A 19,695-nucleotide genomic window follows, 5' to 3' on the forward strand; every position below is an offset into this window, starting at 1 on the left:
GTTCTCAATTTGAATTAGCAGAGCTTCTTGCTGGAGGTGCTCCTGGACTGATGTTTCATCCTATATTAAGGCAGAAATTACATGGAAAACCAGATTTGTAGCTTATACCAAAAACATTGTCTTTGGTCGCATGATTGTATTAACCACTTGCCCTCCAGAGGATTTACCCCCCCTTCCTGACCAGGCCATGTTTTGCGTTACGGCGCTGCATTACTTTAACTGACAATTGCGCAGTCATGCAACGCTGCACCCAAATTAAATTTACGTCCTTTTTTTCCCCACAAATTGAGCTTTCTTTCGGTGGTATTTTATCACCTGTGCGGTTTTTATTTTTTTGTGTTTTATAAAAAAAAAAGGCCATCAGTTTTGAGAAAACAATATTTTTGACTTTTTGCTATTAAACATGTCCAGTAAAAAAATTAAAAAATTCAAATTTTGTCAAAAATTTACACCAAAATATATTCTGCTACATGTCTTAGCTAAAAAAAAAAATCCCAATACGTATAAATTAATTGGTTTACATGAAAGTTATAGCATCTACAAATGGCGGTATATATACTGGGATTTTCATTTTTACTAGTAATGGCGGCGATCAGCGATTTATAGCGACACTGCGGTGGATATTCTGACACTGGGGAAACTGACTTGGTGTCATGGACATCCCTATTGACACCAATACAGTTATCAGTGCTAACAAAAAAAAAAAAGCACTGACACTGTACTAATAGCACTGGGCAGGAAGGGGTTAACATGAGGGGCGATCAAGGGATTAACTGTGTGCAAGGAGTGTTTTACTAGGGGGTGGTGTCAGTGTGCTTCACTGTAATCACACTGCTCTGGGTGGCTGAGCTGTGCACAGCCATCCAGAGCAGTGTGCTCAGGCTGACAGGGAGGAGAACTGTTAGTAAACAAAACAGTCCTCCTCCCTGTTGGAGATCTTCAGAAATCACTGGGCGCTGATGTGTAATCTTTAAGTAAATCTTTGTTCTGTAATCCAATTGTGTAAACACTGCCACTGGACACTGGCAAACCAAGAAACCACTGGCCAGCCAGATATAACCACTCACTCCCATCATGAGCTTCAGTTTTGTAAAAGCACAGTATTAGGCCTCTTGCACATGGCAGAAAAAAATGCTTTGCTTGCAGCCATGTAGCAAGTTTTTTTATACAGATCTGAACATAGGTACATTGTTGTTTATGTGACAATGCAAACATCTGTGCAAAAATCAGAAATGTGTTCAGAGCCATAGAAAAAAAATGAACATTTTACATTTATTTATTTTAGGAACTTATACAGCGGTGTCAATTTACGCAGCGCTTTACTTATATATGATACATTCACATCAGTCCCTAACCCTCAAGGGGTGTACAATCTAAGGTCCCTAACTTACATTCATACATACTAAGGCCAATTTGGACAGGAATCAATTAACCTACCAGCATGTATTTGGAGTGTGGGAGGAAACCGGAGTAACCCATATAGGCACAGGGAGAACATGCAAACTCCAGGAAGGTGGTGTCATGGTTGGGATTTGAACCAATGACCCTAGTACTGCCAGGCAGAAGTGCTAACCATTTAGCCACTGTGCTGCCCATTTGAGAGGAATATTTACATGCATACATGTGTATATGCAAGTTACATAGTTAGTGTGGTTGAAAAAAAGACACAAGTCTATCTAGTTCAACCAATAATAATAAGTCTATACAAGAGTATACATGTACATTACGGGCTTAAAATTTCAAGTCCTGAGCTACTAGCCAGGCCTTAGCGTTACTCACCACCAACAAACACACACACAAAACAGAGACACCTGTACACACACACAAACATGTACATACACACACACACACACACACACACACACGCACAGGCACATGTATACACACACAGGCACGTACAGACACGCATACACACAGATACATGTACATACACAGAAATACACACACACATGTACATACACACACAGACACATGTACATACATACATACACAGACACATGTACATACATACACACAAACACACATGTACATGCACACACAGACACGTGTACATAGACACATGTACACACACACGTACATGTACATACACGCAGACACATGTACAATTGTACATGCATACACAGACACACAAACACACACACACCACCATCCCCACCCCCCATAAAAAGTTGCAGTACCTCGTTGTTCACTCACAGATCCGGGTACTGCACTCTAGGGGGAGGCAGAGAGCACAGCACACATTCCTTCCTTTGCTTTCACTGCGCTCAGCTATTGAGCAGTCTGACGGCTGCCAGTGCCAATGACAGATGCAGCCTGAGCTCCTAGCCTGCTCAGCAAGACGAACCTGGAGGACACACTCGCCCCCACCATAATTTCCACTCGCCATTGGCGAGCGGAAATCTCAAGCCCTGCATTACAACATTGGTAGCTAGAAGAGGATGAAGAAGAATTTGTTTTTAGGATCATAAGCTTGAACAATGATCTGTCTTAGACACCTGATGGAGCAAGAAGTTGGTTCCTCTTTACAGAGATCATAAAAATTGACATACAGTGAGTCGGGCTTTAAAATGGAAGCAGTGGCTTAGCGTTAAACCCATACAGCATCCAAGAAGTAATGGGAGATTTCCTTCTGATGTACTGAAGCTGGACAGAGAAACAGAAGAACAGTGTCCTGGTGGAGGTGAAAGGCTGAAACCACTTTAGGAAGGAAGGAGGCTCTAGGCCTCAAATCCACGTAACCCTTGTGTAAGATCTAATAGGGCTCCTTACAGGGTAAGGTTGCTAGGTCAGACACTGAAGCATGCTGTAAGTGGAAGGGATTATACTTAGGTGGCCAACAGCTTTTTGGTTTGCGTGACCAGTTCCTCCTGGAGGAGGCAGTATAACCCAATCACATCAGAATAACTACTGATCCAGTGCCTATTAATACATTTTATACATAGGTTTTAAATTATTTGCAGCACTTAGACTATTTCAAGCCATCTACTGCTACTGACAACATTACTTAATACCTTCACACAGGTAATCCCCTCTTCAGTCTATTGTGAATGCTGCTGCTGGACCAACCTCATCTTGAGATATTGCCCAAACTGTCCACTCTGGTCCTTCAAAGACATCTTGCTCTCTAACTCCCTTGTTACCTCCTCCCATGCTCGTCTCCAGAACCTCTCCCATCCTCTGGAACTCCCTACCCCAGTATGTCTGGTCCTGCCATGTCCACCTGCAGGCAATCCTTGAAATCTCTGATATTCAGGGAAGCCTACCCCACCTCCAAATAAAAACTGTACTTTGGCCACTTCCATCAGGACATCCTCCATAGCTATTACCTTTTGTAACACTTCATGCTCAATGAGCAGGGCCCTTCTATTCCTTCTGTATTGAACTGCATTGTAATTGTATCGTCTCCCTTTATATTGTAAAGCGCTGCAAAAACTGTTGGCACTATATAAATCCTGTATAATAATAATACTCACCTGCTTCCATGGCACTCAGGCTCCTGTAGGGCACAGAATAAAAAACTAGACCATTGGACTTGGAAAGGAAAGACACGCGGCAGGTGCTCCTAAAATAAAACAGCAGGAAACGGACTAAATTAGTTACAGCACACAAAGATTTAATGATCAAGTACATTGGGGATTCTCACCTGCAGGAGTTCAGTACAGACTGGCATATAAACTGCTGGTGTTTGTTTATTCCAGTTGCAGCAGAGCCAGAAAATCTGTGTATCTTGTCAATAAGAAGACTCTTCCCTCGCCCAAACACCCCCAGCCAAGACGCAGAGCAGCGAGACTGCATATTTTTTCCGCATTCAGGAAACAAGGGCCAGCAAACCAATACACCTGGGAATAAATAAACACAATTTGAAATTACACTTTTGAGTACACAAACATTTTCATACAAACAACCGTTTGTCCTTCACCCATTGATTTAGTGACAATTTATGTGTACAGGTCACTTAAGCTGACCATATATTATACAGTTTTCTTCTTCAATTTCCTTTAGATTTACCTTCAACTTTGTAGTGCAAGGGCCTGCCTGACTGCATAAACAATGGAAGTGTTTAGGTTTGACTGCATATTACATGGCTTTGGTAAATCTAAAGGAAAATTGTACAAGACAATTCTATAATGTATGGCCAGCCTTAGAAAGAATATTACAATTTCTCCAGTACTGCAAAAAAACTGCACAGGCGTCATTTTTTTAATTAACATTGAAATTTGTAAAATGCATGTAGACCTTTTAATGTTTACAAACTGATATTGTACATCAATTTTAATATTTGTCTACATGTTTTGTTTCCCAGGAAAACATTGAAGTCAAATCCTGGGCAATTAGTTTTTAAATTAAAATGGGCCCTGAAGCAGGATAAACAATACAAAAACAGCTCAGATTGCAATATTCACCATTAAAGTGTTACTAAACCCACAACAATAAAATCAGTCTGTACAGGATATGATGTAAAGCATGCTTGTTATACTCACTGTGGAACCTAAGGAGCTAATCCTCTGCATTGTGTAAAAAGGATGTATGATCCTGTCCTTCTGATCCTCCCCTTCTTCCATGTTCCCCAATTTCATCTCCTGATAGAATACAGCCTCAGGAACACTCTGCACATGCTCAATTTGGTGCGTATTGCTAGAGAGTTTTTTCTTTTTCTTGGGAGGGTGCATGGAATTAGCAAAGGGCCAATCAGCAATGTCCAGACAAAGGGTCACGGATTATGCAATCTCATAGGGCAGTGAGAGGTGAATGAAAACTCCTCCTACAAGCTTTAACCAGTACTCAGCTGGACACTGATAGAAGTCACAAGACTGCTCTAACTGCTGCTTAGAAAAGGTATTTAGCAGTTTATATTTACTAAAATAATTGCATTTCCCTGTTCTGTGTATGGTGGGAGACCAGATAAAGTGAATGCAGGGTCCGGGGTTTAGTAACACTTTAATAAGGAACTTTCCAAATTAGTACTTCTATTTTACCACAAGATGTCCTCAGTCTTCCACACTGAATAGCACCCAGAGGCACTGATCCCAGAAGAATGAAGAATACTATAAGCCCGGGTTCACAATGACGCAGTGCTGAATTCACAGTGTTTTCTGTGCAAATTCCGCACAGCATCAGAATCGCACCCCATTCATGTGAACCGACGCGAGTGTGTATGTTAACAACACCCCGAAATCGGTCCGCAAAACGCAGTGCAATGTGCAGAATTGGATCACATAGGTGTGAATACCCACGCGATCTGATTCTAGTGTTGACCCAAAAAAAGGGTCCTGCACCCTTTTGGTGCGGGTGCGGTGCGATTTCAGCCATACATAATGTATGGCTCCAATCGCACCACACACAGATCACATGTGATTTGCATAGGAATGCGGTGCGGTTCCCGTGCGAATCACATGCGATGTGAACCTAGCCTTAATCAGTGATGGCAAAACTTTTAGAGACAGAGTGCCCAAACTGCAACCCAAAATGTACTTATTTATGGCAAAGTTCCAACACTGCAATTAAACCTGAATACTGAGGTTTTAGTTTAGAAAAAACAACCCATACATTAACAAAATTTGTCCTAAAAAGAAAAACACAATAACAGAGCTTCCACTGAGCACCAGCACAAGGGTGCAAAGTTCCACTGAGCGCCGGCACAAGGGTGCAAAGTTCCACTGAAAGCCGGCACAAGGGGGCAAAATTCCACTGAACGCCAGCACAAGGGGGCAAAATTCCACTGAACGCCAGCACAAGGGGGCAAAGTTCCACTGAGTGCCAGCACAAGGGGGCAAAGTTCCACTGAGCGCCAGCACCAGAGTGCAAAGTTCCACTGAGCGCCAGCACAAGGGGGCAAAGTTCCACTGAGCGCCAGCACAAGGGGGCAAAGTTCCACTGAGCGCCAGCACAAGGGGGCAAAGTTCCACTGAGCGCCAGCACAAGGGGGCAAAGTTCCACTGAGCGCCAGCACAAGGGGGCAAAGTTTAACTGAGCGCCAGCACAAGGGGGCAAAGTTCCACTGAGCGCCAGCACAAGGGGGCAAAGTTCCACTGAGCGCCAGCACAAGGGGGCAAAGTTCCAATGATCACCAGCACAAGGGGGCAAAGTTCCACTGACCACCAGCACAAGGGGGCAAAGTTCCACTGACCACCAGCACAAGGGGGCAAAGTTCCACTGACCACCAGCAAAAGCTAAAATCTTGTGTTAATAAAAACGAATGTATTAAAACTCACAGTCAGTCCAATATATATATCCTTGGCAGCTCACTGACCAGCCATGCGGAAGCTCGAACAAGTCACAGCTAATGAGTCGCGGCTTGTGATGTCATCACCTGGCACCGCTACTCCTTTCTGAGCATGTGCATTGGTCTCTATGTGCACTGTTATCCAATGCTCAGCTGCTTGGTCGATGCTGGGGTGTCTTGGCTCGCGTGCCGACAGAAGGCTCTGCGTGCCCACTGCGGCACGTGTGCCATAGGTTCGCCACCACAGCTATAAATGAATGGGTGTCATGACCCCGCCTCCCAGGAAGGCAAGATCACCCAACCCATCATTGATAGTGGATTGAAGCAGAGAGTGGAGCTGATGTCATCACCAGGACAACTAATGGCCAGAGAAGAGTTTTTGAGGAATAAAGGAACAGGATCCAGCGCGTCACATGACAGGCCTGAAGACATCTGAAAAAAGATAAAGCAAAACACACACTGTGGGGGGCCTCTGGGTGGGGGCTTATCCCATGAGTCGGGCTTCAAATACAAACTGCTTGCGTGCTTCAGTGTGTTCAGTACATGCTAACTGTCAAATAAAAATAAAAATACAGCGCTAGCGCTGCTCGTTTATTTCTACCTCCTCAGCTGTGTAACCAGAGACCCTTCTATTCTTGTCTAAAGAGCAGTAAACCATCTATTTGAAACTTTATAGAAAAAGATTTATACTAAGCACCTGCCAGTTGTGAAAAATGGAATGTGAAAAGTTTATTATTAGGCAGAAAATCACCAGCGCCAAAAAATATTGTAAAATAATTCCCAATGTGTAAAATGCTGCTGCTCCTTAGTGATACCACTAATAAAATAAGAAAAAAAAAATATAAAACAGCACAAACAGATATTAAATATACATATACTGTATATCAACTCCCAAAAACTCAATTAGTGCAGAAAATATTTTTTTTGTTGAGATAGTCCCACTCCCAGTATATTAGATAGGATAAAGTCCTTATTCCAAGACCCTTGACCAGTATTTACATCCATAAGTGTTATTATCACACACCGCACTCACCAGATATAGGTGAATGAAACGCCTTAAATTTTGGACTCAGAAACCCAAGATACCGATACCCCTCGGATCAGCCCCCAATCTCAAGGGGCCATCTTGCTTGAGGGAGAAATCACCTGTGTCGTTACATGCTGTCATCTATTGCTGACTGTGAGATCTTTACCCTGAATATGTGGGGGTTTGACTCCTGATACACTAAATAAATGCTGATTACATTCTTTTAAAATGTGAGTGGTTTGGTATTTGAATTTATCCTGTCTGAGTCTTACAGTACTACACTATATTTTCTTTTCTCTGCACAAATTACCAATTCTTATGGAGAGTGATCTTTGCTCACCCTGGAGGTTGGAGGCTGAATAAAATTCCACTGTGGATCTCTGAGGCATTAAGAGAAAGGCAATAGTCTTACCTACAACTTGGGATTTCTACCTAAACCTTGAGATTGGAGGCTGATCCGAGGGGTATCTTGGATTTCTGAGTCCAAAATTGAAGGCGTTTCATTCACCAATATCTGGTGAGTGCGGTGTGTGATAATAACACTAATGGGTGGATACTGGTCAAGGGTCTTGGAATAAGGACTTTATCCTATCTACTATATCCTATCTACTATACTTGGAGTGGGACTATCTCAACAAAAAAAAATCTCTGCACTAATTGAGTTTTTTGGGAGTTGATATATATGTATATTTAATATATATATATTTTCTAATGTGAAAAGTTTACATGCTTAAAAAGCAAAAAAAAAATATATAATTCTTTACTTTTGAACATAATACAAAAAACATCAGCCCATTTATTATGACAAGTACAAAAGGATAAAGCACGCCGCACCCTAAAGTAGTGGTCTCCAAACTGCGGCCCACGGGTCGGATATGGCTCTTTGCTTGCCTTTATCTGGCCCTTGGTTTCTTGCACTGACAACAGGTTGAGGCATCATTCCTTCTACTGACACCAGTAGGGGGGCATAATTCCTCCCACTGACACCAACGAAGGGGCACGGTTTCTTCCATTGACACCAATGATTGGGCATGCTTCCTCCCACCAGTATCAATGATGGGGAATTATTCCTCCTCCTACTAACCACAGGCACTTTGTAATTTTTGTATTCCTACTGACCACCAAGCCTGAGGAACTGTTTACTTCCACTGACGCTGGGGCATGTTCTACTCCACTAGCCACAGTTCAGTCCCGCTAAAGTTTGAAGGACAGTAAACTGGGCCTTTGCCTGGAGAGTTTGGAGACCTCTGCCCTACAGGATACTTCTGCCATAATTATATCACCATATGCATAATTAGTCTTATCCTTAGAACGTAGGTGCTCCCCCCCCCCCAATAATACCCTTTTTGACCTTAATTGGAGCCAGCCCCTTGAAAAAAAACAAAAACACAGCACTGGAGACTTCTCCAAATGTTAATCCTGATTAAACTGACAGCATGAAAGTGCATTTGATTGCTTTTTATAAATAAAGTATTATGGATTGCTGCACAAGGAGGAGGTGATGCTCTCTATTTAAATATAGAAATAGTGGTGGAATCCCCCTAAAGTCCATGCAGCTAGCTTACAGCACAGACAAGTTGAATATTAAAAGTGGAATGCGCTCATAAAACAACTGCCTAAAAAATAAACATCTTTAACCAACAACTATATATGTGTATATACTGTATTCCTCATAATATGTGTGAAACACCATAAAAACCAAAGTAACTATCCATTTAAATGTGAACAATAAACAAAGTGCAAAGTCCTCACAGAAGTGTTCCACAGGGAAAGAACAGTCTGTGCTACAAAAGTGCATACACTAAATGCGGCACTTCATTCTAAAAACACACTTTGCGAGGTTATCCAAAGTGCACCATGTAGATGGAAACACACCAGAAACCAATTACTCCTTTATTTCTAAATGGGTCATCTTTCACTATAATAAAATGCCTCCCAGTTCCTCCAGTCCAGAATATAGGATGCCATGAACAGCCAGGGTCACTTTATATACCTTGGATCAGGGAATATAGAAACCACAACACAAGGATCATTGTGCAATATATTTATTTCTCAAATTCAAAAATATTAAAATACAAAGCACCTACATAAAAATGTGCTCTTACCGGCACTGTCTGTATCCAGCAGTATGAGTGACTACCCCTCTTGCCGCTGTTCCCGGCTGCCGGGACCAGTGTGCATTCCAACGGAGAGTAAGTGATGTAATCAGAAGAAACTGAAAGTGTCATGAATGTCCATAACTCCGCCACTACGCATTTCGCCCATGCCCAGGCATCATCAGGTAGCTAAGGGATTCCATCTTTGCTTTCATGAAAAAGACTGCAGAGTTCCAGATAGACTCTTCACTCAGCAATTCTCCTTTTAGTTCTCACAGACACTACAGGGTAGACTTTTTAAAACTGGTGCACTCAGAATCTAGGGCAGCTGTGCATGGTAGCCAATCAGCTTCTACCTTTGTAATGACAACTTTGAGAAGTCCAGGAAAACTTCAGACACAAACTTGAGGAAAACAAGCCTTTTCTTTTACCAGCTGGTTGACCTGGCCAGACTTGTGTCTGCAAGCTAAGTGCCTTGAAAAGCATCTTACATGGTGTATATGTCAACAATTACATCACAATGCATATATTTCCTCTTTACTTTTTGTACCTTTAAAATACATTCTGAGCAGTTCAGGATATAGCCTTTGCAGTTTCACATTTAGATAAAATATCACCAACTGAAAGTGTCAGCTGCTAGACTGGAACACATTGTTCCATAGGAAATGAGGGGGAGGAAGGGAGCTGATGACCTGGTTCTGCAAACAGATGCTTTTAGAAATGTTAAAGCTTAAAGAAGACCTCTGCAATATTTGGGTGCTGCCACACCTTCAGCTTGTTTAGTTAGGATTTGGAAATAAAACCTGGAAGATGATTGGTTTCTATGCAGAGTTGTACCAGATTTTGCACCAGTTTAAGTAAGTAACCCCCTACCTGTCTGTTCGCCAAGCTAGAGAGCCTATGCTTTTTTCCAATGATCAGGCTTGTGCTGACACACCCCTCTGAACAGCTATTCACTGGGAATATCAGTGTCCTGCTGTTTCTCCTCCTCCAGCTCTTATGCAGCTGAGAACAGAGGGAATGTGATCACTTATAAAAAAGGGAAAGAAATCTATTTAGAATGGTTTTTATATGTATACATAAATGTTTTGCATTTCATTTCTACTTTAAACTGAATGGGTTGTTTTACAAGGCGAGGGTTTACATACACTTTAAGCACACAGGGTTAATTTCAGAGGGCAATAAATCTACACTGCAGAGGCCTAGGCGCATGAGACCCCAGTGTTTAGGTGCAGACAGCAAGTACAGGAGCAACATCCAGGCCCACTGCCAGCAGCCTGTAAAACTCTATGTTAGGCTGACAGCTGCTGTAGCACTGACAGTACTAGCATTTAGAGCAGTTTGCGTCCAGAGATGAATGTCCACAATGCAAAAGGTTTGCATTGTAAGTAAGCATTCTTCCTTGGGAGCATGCTGCCCTAAATGTTAGTGCCAGTCAGTGCACTGTCTAGCCACAGTCACTGTCAGTTTTGCCAGCTGCCAGCAGCAAGGATGGATGGTGCTCCTGTGCCTTTGCTGCAAAAAGCGCCTTTACATGCCATTATCTTTCAATGACACCCCAGATGCGATGCAATTCTGACATGACTGTATTGCAGCAATCGTGTCTTTAAAAATCGCATAAAGCTTGTCACCCAAAAAGAAAAAGGAGCTTCTTTTCAGGTGGCAAATGTGCCAAGGGGCCCTATGCGACACGCAGAATCAGGTAAGAATTGTGTTTTTGAAAATCGCATACTGCATAGCTACGCAAAATGTAAACGGTGCATAATACATTTCACGGTTTAGTTCTTTAACAGCCTCCCTAGTGGGGGCCCCTCTTCTACCCCAAGCCTCCAACAGACTTGTTGCCTGCTATGGCTATTGTTATGCCACTGAGCTTCACCTGTTCCTTTGTATATCCAACCAAACCAGAAATATATCAGCATTCAGCAGAATACTACACTCACAGCTTTGGGAGGGAAGATTACTTCCCCAGTAGTTAATGAGTGCATGTTCTCTATTACACAATCTATATTTCATCTCCACCCAGGATCAGTAACAGTGACACACACACTTCATTAGCATAACAAAATAATTAGGAGGTTGAGGTTGTTGCAGAACAGGAAAAACAACACAGTGAGTAAGGTAAAATGACAAGATTGCTTTTTTAGTATTCAAGTTTACATAGTTACATAGTTAGCCTGGCTGAAAAAAGAATAAAATTCATCCAGTTCAACCATTAAAAAAAAATATATATAATTATAATCCTACACCCACAGTTGATCCAGAGGAAGGCAGAGGAAGGCAAAAAAAAACCCAGCAAAGCACGATCCTATTTGCTTCTGCAGGGAAAAATAAAAAATTATTTCCTGATCCCTCCGAGAGGCAATCGGATATTCCCTGGATCAATTTTACCTATAAATGTTAGTATCCAGTTATATTCTATGTATCTAGGAAAGAATCCAGGCCTTTTTTAAAGCAATCCACTGAGCTGGCCACAACCAACTCTTGAGGAAGTCTATTCCACATTTTCACAGCTCTCACTGTGAAGAAACCTTTCCGTGTTTGATATACAGTATAATTCTAATCTACAAATATATATTACGAATATAAAATAATATATAATCCTAAAATAAAATATTGAAATTTCAATGGAAAAAGATATTGCAAAATCAAAAGAAAGTACAACAACGTCTACTGATGAAAGAAAAACATATTTCTTACTACCCAAGACAGAAGGATGTGTGCTTTTAGCCGGCTTTAGATCCCAATTTTTAGTTCATGGTTTCCTGATGCCAGGCTTCACCCCACCCCACCCCCGGTTGACTTGAAAGGAACCTATAAACATAGCCCAAACAGGGCAAAGTGACAGGTTCTCTTGACAGCTCTCCCCTACACACCTATTGATAGCTACCTCCTTTGTGTGCTCCTCATTGCTGTTCCCCATCGAAAACCCTGAGTCCACGCACAGTGTAATTTCTCTATAATAATTTATGCATTGTCAGTAACCTTCTCCCATGTAACAGCATACAGGCATCTCAAGTAGCCACTGAGGTGTAAGCGCTGCATCCTGGGAGGAAGGGTAGAAGGCAAAACGCTCCCCCATACCCTAAAGTACAGAATAAATATTTCATGTATAGGTGTGTGTCCTTAAAAGCTTGAAAATGACTTAGTGGATAAATTCCCCATAAATTCTTATTTTATTTTATTATGAAAGATGATCATAAAGTGCAAAAGACTCTTCTGTGAATGGGCCTGGCATGACCCCATCAATACAAAGGGTTAAATATGCTCTATAATAAGAAAAAAAACAGTTATCAATGTTAAGTATACCCTTTCATTTATTTACAGAATAAAAAGCCAAACTGGCCAACAACAAAACTTATTTTTTTAGTAATGGATAGAGTTGGAAAATCACTTGATTCCCCCCATCAATACAGTCAGTGTTGATGGGGGAATCCCTCCTGCTGAGCCATTGTGTTCTCCCAGAAGGGGGGAGCCATCCCTGACAGGAGAACACAGTGATTACTGCTGTGATTAGGATGGATGTACCTAAGGTTATCGATCGATCAACTTGGCCCTCTAAATAGGTGGTCACCTAAGGCCTCGCGCTCACAGGGGCCTTGCAGCCACCGAACGCAGCTGGCTTGAAAATGATGCGGCAGCTCCATAGCACAAGCCCAGGGTGTGCACACGTATGTAAACCACGATCACACCACACATGTGACATATCACCTTGAACGTCAGAGTGAGAACAATAATTCTAGCACAAGAACTCCTAGTTATCGCAAAACTAATGAGCTGTAAAGGCTTTTAAAGCTTCACTTATAGTGATTTTTTTGGGCAGAGTAGTTTCTGGCGATAATCGCAGCGGCATGCAATTTTAAAACATGGAATGTTTGGTCTATTTACTCGATGTAACCTCATCTTTTATATTTTAACCAAAAATTGGTATTTTGTTGTGTATTTTTGCACTATAATTCATTTTATTATATTTTTTCCTGAATATTTGCATTTAATAAACAGTTGCCCAAATATCATGTGACATTAAAAATGTGCAAATATCATCTTTGTATTCTACAGGGCCTCTGCTTTCAGAAAATGTATAATGTCCTGGGGGTTTAACTCCTTGACGCTGAGCGCACGCAAATATGAGGCCTCTCGGCGTCTGGGCCTTGACACCGAGCGGCCGCATATATGCGTGCCATTAGAAAATACATATGTGTTGAGAGCACGTGCCCCGCGCGCTCCCAGCACGTATGTCCATGACTCACGGAAAGGTCTTAATTTCCCCTTGTGATCGGGACATTTTCCGATCATGTGACTGCCGTGACGACGAATTACAGCGGTCACATGAGCCTCCTGGCTTCTGAAACTCTTGAAGGGCCGGGTGGTGCTGGCGCGAAGTGGTTAAGTAATTTTATTGCCAAAAAGTGAGATTTGTACACTTGTGAAAAATACAAAAAAAATTGCTCTGGAGCCGAACTGGTGAACGCTGCTGTGCTCAGGCACTGTTAAGAGCTTTGTCTCACTTAAGCGGGCCTCGCATCGGCCAAACAGCTGTTTTTCAGGTGACAAGACACCTAAAGCACTTCTGTGCTCAGGCAGCGGTAAGAGCCCTGTCACACTCACCTCTTGCGTAACCTAAGACTTCTGGAGCTCTGCTGCCAGCCAATGAGGAATGATGTTGAGTCTGCGCATGTCATCCCTCCCATCCACCGCATGAGGATCTCAATCTAGGAAGGCCTGCTGTGTAGCTGACAGACGGACAAATGGATGGGAGTATGTGGGGCCTCATGTCTAAGTTTTGCCTAAGGACTCCCTAAGGGTTTTTTTGCCTTCCTCTGGATCAACTGTGGGTATAGGATTATAACCTTTTTTTTTTTTTTTAAACTGGATGGACTTTTGTCTTTTTTCAGCCAGACTAACTATGTAACTACGTAACTCACAAAGCCTAGAGCCGCCTCTGTGGGTACATTCAGTCTGCCCATACATGGTTTGAATCTCCATCGGTCCCTGCTAAACCGACCAAGAATCAAACCATCTATGGCCGGCTTAAAAGGTGACAGGAGTTCTAACCCTTCCCTACCCCATCGAAAACTAAATTAAAAAAAATAAAAATTAGGTTCCCCTCCCTCACTGAAAGCCAGGTTCTGCACAGCCAGCTTCTCTTCCTATTTCATTGAGAACTGGCCATCTCCTGGTTCAGACAATCCCCCAATGATGCCATTCAAGGTCTGATCCCCTCCAGATGCTGGGTGGAAGCGAACGCCTCCTGGGATATCTGATGTCCATATCCCAGTAGTCACCTGGAGCGGGATAAACGCAAATCTTGCCTAGGTGACAATGGCGACAGAGGTAAAAATGATAAATAAAGCAGAAATGTGGCATTTTAGATTACAGACAGGGGAAGGGTGTAAATAGTATAAAGTCTGGAATGGAGGTCTGCTGTAAACACAGAGAGGACAAGGGTGGGCAGAGGTCATAAAGAACGGATATTTTTGGAATCTATTATTTATAGCAAAGGGGCTGACAGTTTGATGGTACAACTGACCTTTAAGGTTTTCCATTCACAGAGAGAACGGGTGCAGCATAAACTCCGCCAATCTGTAAAGTCTAAAGCCATTTTGTTTTATAGTTTTGGATGGAGTAGTATTGGGTTAGAACCTCTGTCATGATTTTACTGCTGTCTGTGTCACCGCTGGGAGGATTCACCTTCTATTTTGGTCCTGGTGACCAAGACACAAGGTGAGTAAAATCCAGACTCTTACAGGTGGGAGTAAATCTTCCAATCGGGATGCCGGCTCTAATGACGATAGAGAGGGAAGTTTTCACTTGATGGTCTAAAACCAAATGGCCAATCGCCCCTTGCGGGACAATTCCATACCCACACAAAGGGGAGGGGATGTTTATAACATCATTGCCTTAACCCCTTCATGACCGAAGTCAAAACACACCTTAAGCCTCTGTACAAATTCCGCACCGCATCAGAATCGCACCCAGTTATGCGAACCGCTGCGGGTGTGTATGTTACGTTAACAATACCCTGAAATCGGTCCGCAAAACGCAGTGCGATGTGAAGAATCGCATCGCATAGGTGTGAATACCCATGCAGTCTGATTCTAGTGTGGACCAAAAAAAGGGTCCTGCACCTATTTGGTGCGGAAGGGGTGAGCACCGTACACAATTCGCATGTGATTTGCACAGGAATGTGGTGTGCACCGTACACAATTCGCATGTGATTTGCACAGGAATGCGGTGCGCACCGTACACAATTCACATGTGATTTGCACAGGAATGCGGTGCGCACCATACACAATTCGCATGTCATTTGCACAGGAATGCAGTGCGCACCGTACACAATTCACATGTGATTTGCACAGGAATGCGGTGCGCACTTCACACAATTCGCATGTGATTTGCACAGGAATGCAGTGCGGTTCCTGTGCGAAACACATGCGAAATACTGCACCGTATATGTGTGAACCCAGCCTTAACCTCTTCACGCCGGCCGCACACAAATGTGCGGCCTCCTGGCATCTGGACCTAGACGCCAAGCGGCCGCACATTTGCGTTCTATTAAAAAAGGACATATGTGCCGAGAGAGCGCACCCTTTGCGCTCCCAGCACACATGTCCGGTACTCACAGAAAGGTCCCGATCTCCTCTTTCGATCGGGACCTTTCCCGATCATGTGACTGCCGTGCGGTCACATATCCCTAAACCCTGCCCTGCCTCCCGGCATCTGTAACCCTTAAAGGGCCGGGAGGCGCCGGCGTGAAGGGGGTAAGGATAAGTTCACCTTTACACAAAAGATAACAAAAGAACATTTTTTTGCAGGTAAAAAAAATGTGCATTTATTCTTTTTTGTGTTAGGAGCCTCTAAAGCACGGGTGTGAAACTGGCGGCCCTCCAGCTGTTGCCAAACTAAACTACAAGTCCCATGAGGCATTGCAAGATTGACAGTTACAAGCATGACTCCTAAAGGCAGAGGCATGATGGGACCTGTAGTTTCGCAACAGCTGGTGGGCCGCCAGTTTGACACCCCTGCTCTAAAGCATTGCACCAGCGATCAATAGATCGCTGATACCAGGCAGATCTCCTGCAGACTGTCAATGTATCTGCATGCTCACACATCCCGCACGGCCAAGCCAATACTTCTGACAAGAAGAATCAATGAACTACCACAGCTCTCACAGCACCATGGTAGTTCATTGAGGACTACAAGCCGAGAACCTCTAAGGCTGTCAGGACATGTAGTTCATTCATTCACAGAGGACTGTAAATGAATGACACTGCTTTGGGGGCGGAGCCCTGTTTTTGAAAAGTGACAGCCAGTACGTGGAACTTCTCCTTGTACTTCTGTCATAGGGAGAGGGGAGCAGCGGGTGGCGGCTGCAGCATTGAGAACATGTTACATGATCCACCCTAAAAACAGGTGAAACATATAGCATGTTCCCAAAGGTAAACCAATCCTTTAACGCCCAAACCCTATTTTTCAACTTTGACATATGTTAGTATAACTATACATATCATCGCAACTACTTGGTGCAGGTGGATTATACCTGTTTTTTGGGGGGGTTTTTTAGAACAAATGGGGCTTTCATTTTGTGGTCATTGGTAATGTTATTTGTTCTTTGCACTTGTAGGGCCAAGAAACGATAGTACACATTTTGTTTTGTTTTTTTTTAGTCCTACCTAAAAGACACTGACCCTAACACCATCAGGCCTCATCTAGACTAGCGGTTGGGGGGTGACAATATTGTGTGGTTGAGCTGCGTTTTTGCTGCCCACCAACCATCCCTCTTAAGCTGCAATAGGCAGCGACTGGGGGTGTTCACATGCCACAGCCATGATGCTTCACACCTGCAGAAAAGTTGCCCCTACTTGTACTGATGCCGCCCTCCAGGGCAGCTCTTAGAAATCATGGGGCCCCATACAACTAACCTGACAGGGCCCTTCCCAAAAGAAACACCGTTTACTATGCTTTGGTTTATGAATGAATACAGTGAGCGATTGGTACCGATCACTCATTGTGTTCATTTAGGAAAGGAAGAGCCTGGTAAATGTGACATATTTACTGGACACTTTCCCCACTCTCCATCCTGAAGGATCCTATTGAGTGCTGTCAGTTGCCGGTGGGAAGGAGAGGAGGAAAGAACTGCAGGGGTGGAGGCACATGGGCAGCCAGGGGGGGCAGCCAGGGGGGACAGCCATTCATCAGTTCCAATAAGTGCCCCCCCACCGCTCATGCTGATCAGTTTCCCTGCCCACATCTGATTCACCCAGCTGTCTGGGCCCCCCTGCTGGCCTGGGCCCCTTACAGGAGGATTGGTGGTACCCCCTTATCCAATGCCCTGCCACCCTCTACACATTCAAGTCAATGGGGGAAGCACCACAAACACCCCACAGATGCAGCATATTTGTCAGTAAAAATAGGGTTAATGTATCACATTACTTCCTCACTGCCTGTCAGTAGCCACTGGAGTGCGATCCGAACACAAATCGGTCTTCAGAGGTAAGGGAGATTTAGATGCATGTCTGAATCTATTCTCACACCAACTACCACTTACACTAACTGGCACTAACACTCACTAAACTAGATCCAGCCCTGGACTAGTTAATCTTTATTTCCCCCCCCCCCCCCCCCCCCAACAGATTTTTTTTTTGTATTGTACAGATATCTTCTTTAGAAGGAGGAATAGATACAATGTAGCCCTTCCTCTTCACAGAGAAAAAACAACACTGGAGCGGATCATCACACAATCAATAACAGTGATCACATAATCCGTATCCAGTTCTCATGACTATTGATCATTCGTATGAGACCCGGAGGTATCGTCAGCTCGGTCTCAGTGATGGGAGCCTGTGATTGAGCATGCTTCCAGCACCAACACAGGAGTGCATATATGGGGTGCCCAGGAATGAAGCCCTCTTCCTGGACGCCGCATTGACCGAATATGCCACGTGGGCAAATTAGTCCAGTGATGTCTGGGAATCCCCTGGCAACAGCTGATTGGCCCGGCGCTGACAGATTCCTTCCCTATGTATCTCTGGGACAGGAAATCAAATGAAATCTCCCCAATGGGATACAAACAGAAAAGATAAACTAACAGGGGTGATAAAAACTTTCCAACTCAGACCAAAATGAGAAATCTCTAGTTTGGCTATACACATTTTTATCTACAAGATAGAAACAATTGAGTACTGACGTGATACTTTTTTTATTTGCACTAACATACAATTTTGAGGACAAGCTTTCGGGGTATGTCCCCTTCTTCAAGGTACAAGCAGTACTATTACAAATCACAAAGTTTAAAAAGCCAAACCTGACAAATACAGAAGTGGCTGTACTAGAACATGGCCGTGGTGTGCGGTAGGATGACGGCGGTACAATCGGCACATTGCAATCTTTACTTTTTTTTTTTAAGTAACGTTATTGAAAGGTGATTAAATTCTATTGGCGGCAGCATGGTGCAAGGCAGTGGATTGGCTGCCACCGTGCTGGAGAGCAGTACTGCAGCGTACACCATGAACTAGCCCAGGAGGAGGAGGCACTTTGTCTTGTCCATGACCTGGGATTGTACTGGAATAGCAGCCCTGGTGTGAATGAGCCCCTAAACACAGAGAAGGTGGGGGTCCATAAAGAAAGGGGATTATAGTAAAGGACCTGACAACTGGAGGGTAGAAGTGTGAAATATCTGATGTCTGGTCATACATCACACCGCATCCTCCTCTCCTCCAAACTGCACAAAGTGCAAGCTCTTGGGATCCAGCAGAAGCAAAATATAAATCATGCCCTTCCCCCCTCTATATGATACTATATGATACTATATGGGAGAACTGACTGCAGGTTAGGAAACATACAAAGTTGTGTTCAGCACACAGCACTGCCTCCTGTACACGGCTCTATGAATGAACTCCCCACCACAAGTCACCTATCGATCACCTAGGATCGTCACCTCCAACTCTGCTCAGTCTTCAGCACACTCCGCGCCCGCCCGCACCGCTCATCTATCCGGGGCACTTCCTCCGGGTACAATCTTGTGGTTCTCTGCCAGGATGGCGAGCAGAAATGACGCGGCAGTGCACCGAATCTGAATAGGAGGAGCCGGGCAGGGAGACAGGAATAGACACGGAGGACGAGATCACTGTATGGGCGTTGTACTGAATGACTGGGACGGATACAGAGAGCTGGGCACATTATCCTTTCATTATCTGACATTTGTTTACAGTCATGTTACTGGTTTATTTAACACATTTGTTTACTTTTATTCTTGGGGATATTTTTATATGTTTTTATATGTTTACTTTTATTCTTAGTTTGTTTTTACCTTTTATTCTTTGTTTCGTTTGTTAACCACTTCAAGTCTG

The 19,695-nt window shown here is 43.5% G+C and overlaps 1 protein-coding gene across 2 annotated transcripts in view; it reads right to left on the bottom strand.

Annotated features, from left to right (window-relative positions):
- Positions 1-19,423, bottom strand: part of NLRX1 (NLR family member X1) — a 53,674-nt gene extending 34,251 nt beyond the window's left edge. Inside the window, exons 1-3 of one of the 2 annotated variants that reach the window (XM_089678579.1) lie at positions 19,284-19,423; positions 3,644-3,839; positions 3,474-3,562 (exon numbers count right to left, since the gene is read on the bottom strand). In XM_089678579.1, the coding sequence (XP_089534705.1) occupies positions 3,474-3,562; positions 3,644-3,795 (241 nt within the window). In that variant the 5' untranslated portion in view covers positions 3,796-3,839; positions 19,284-19,423. Of the gene's footprint in view, positions 1-3,473; positions 3,563-3,643; positions 3,840-19,270 lie in introns of both variants that reach the window. The other variant, XM_089678580.1, reaches the window with a different exon arrangement.
- Between the last annotated feature and the right edge of the window lie 272 nt (positions 19,424-19,695).

Source organism: Staurois parvus, unplaced genomic scaffold (genome assembly GCF_062004578.1).
Source record: "Staurois parvus isolate SC_StPar_1 unplaced genomic scaffold, SC_StPar_1.0 ptg000207l, whole genome shotgun sequence".
NCBI lineage: Eukaryota > Metazoa > Chordata > Amphibia > Anura > Ranidae > Staurois > Staurois parvus.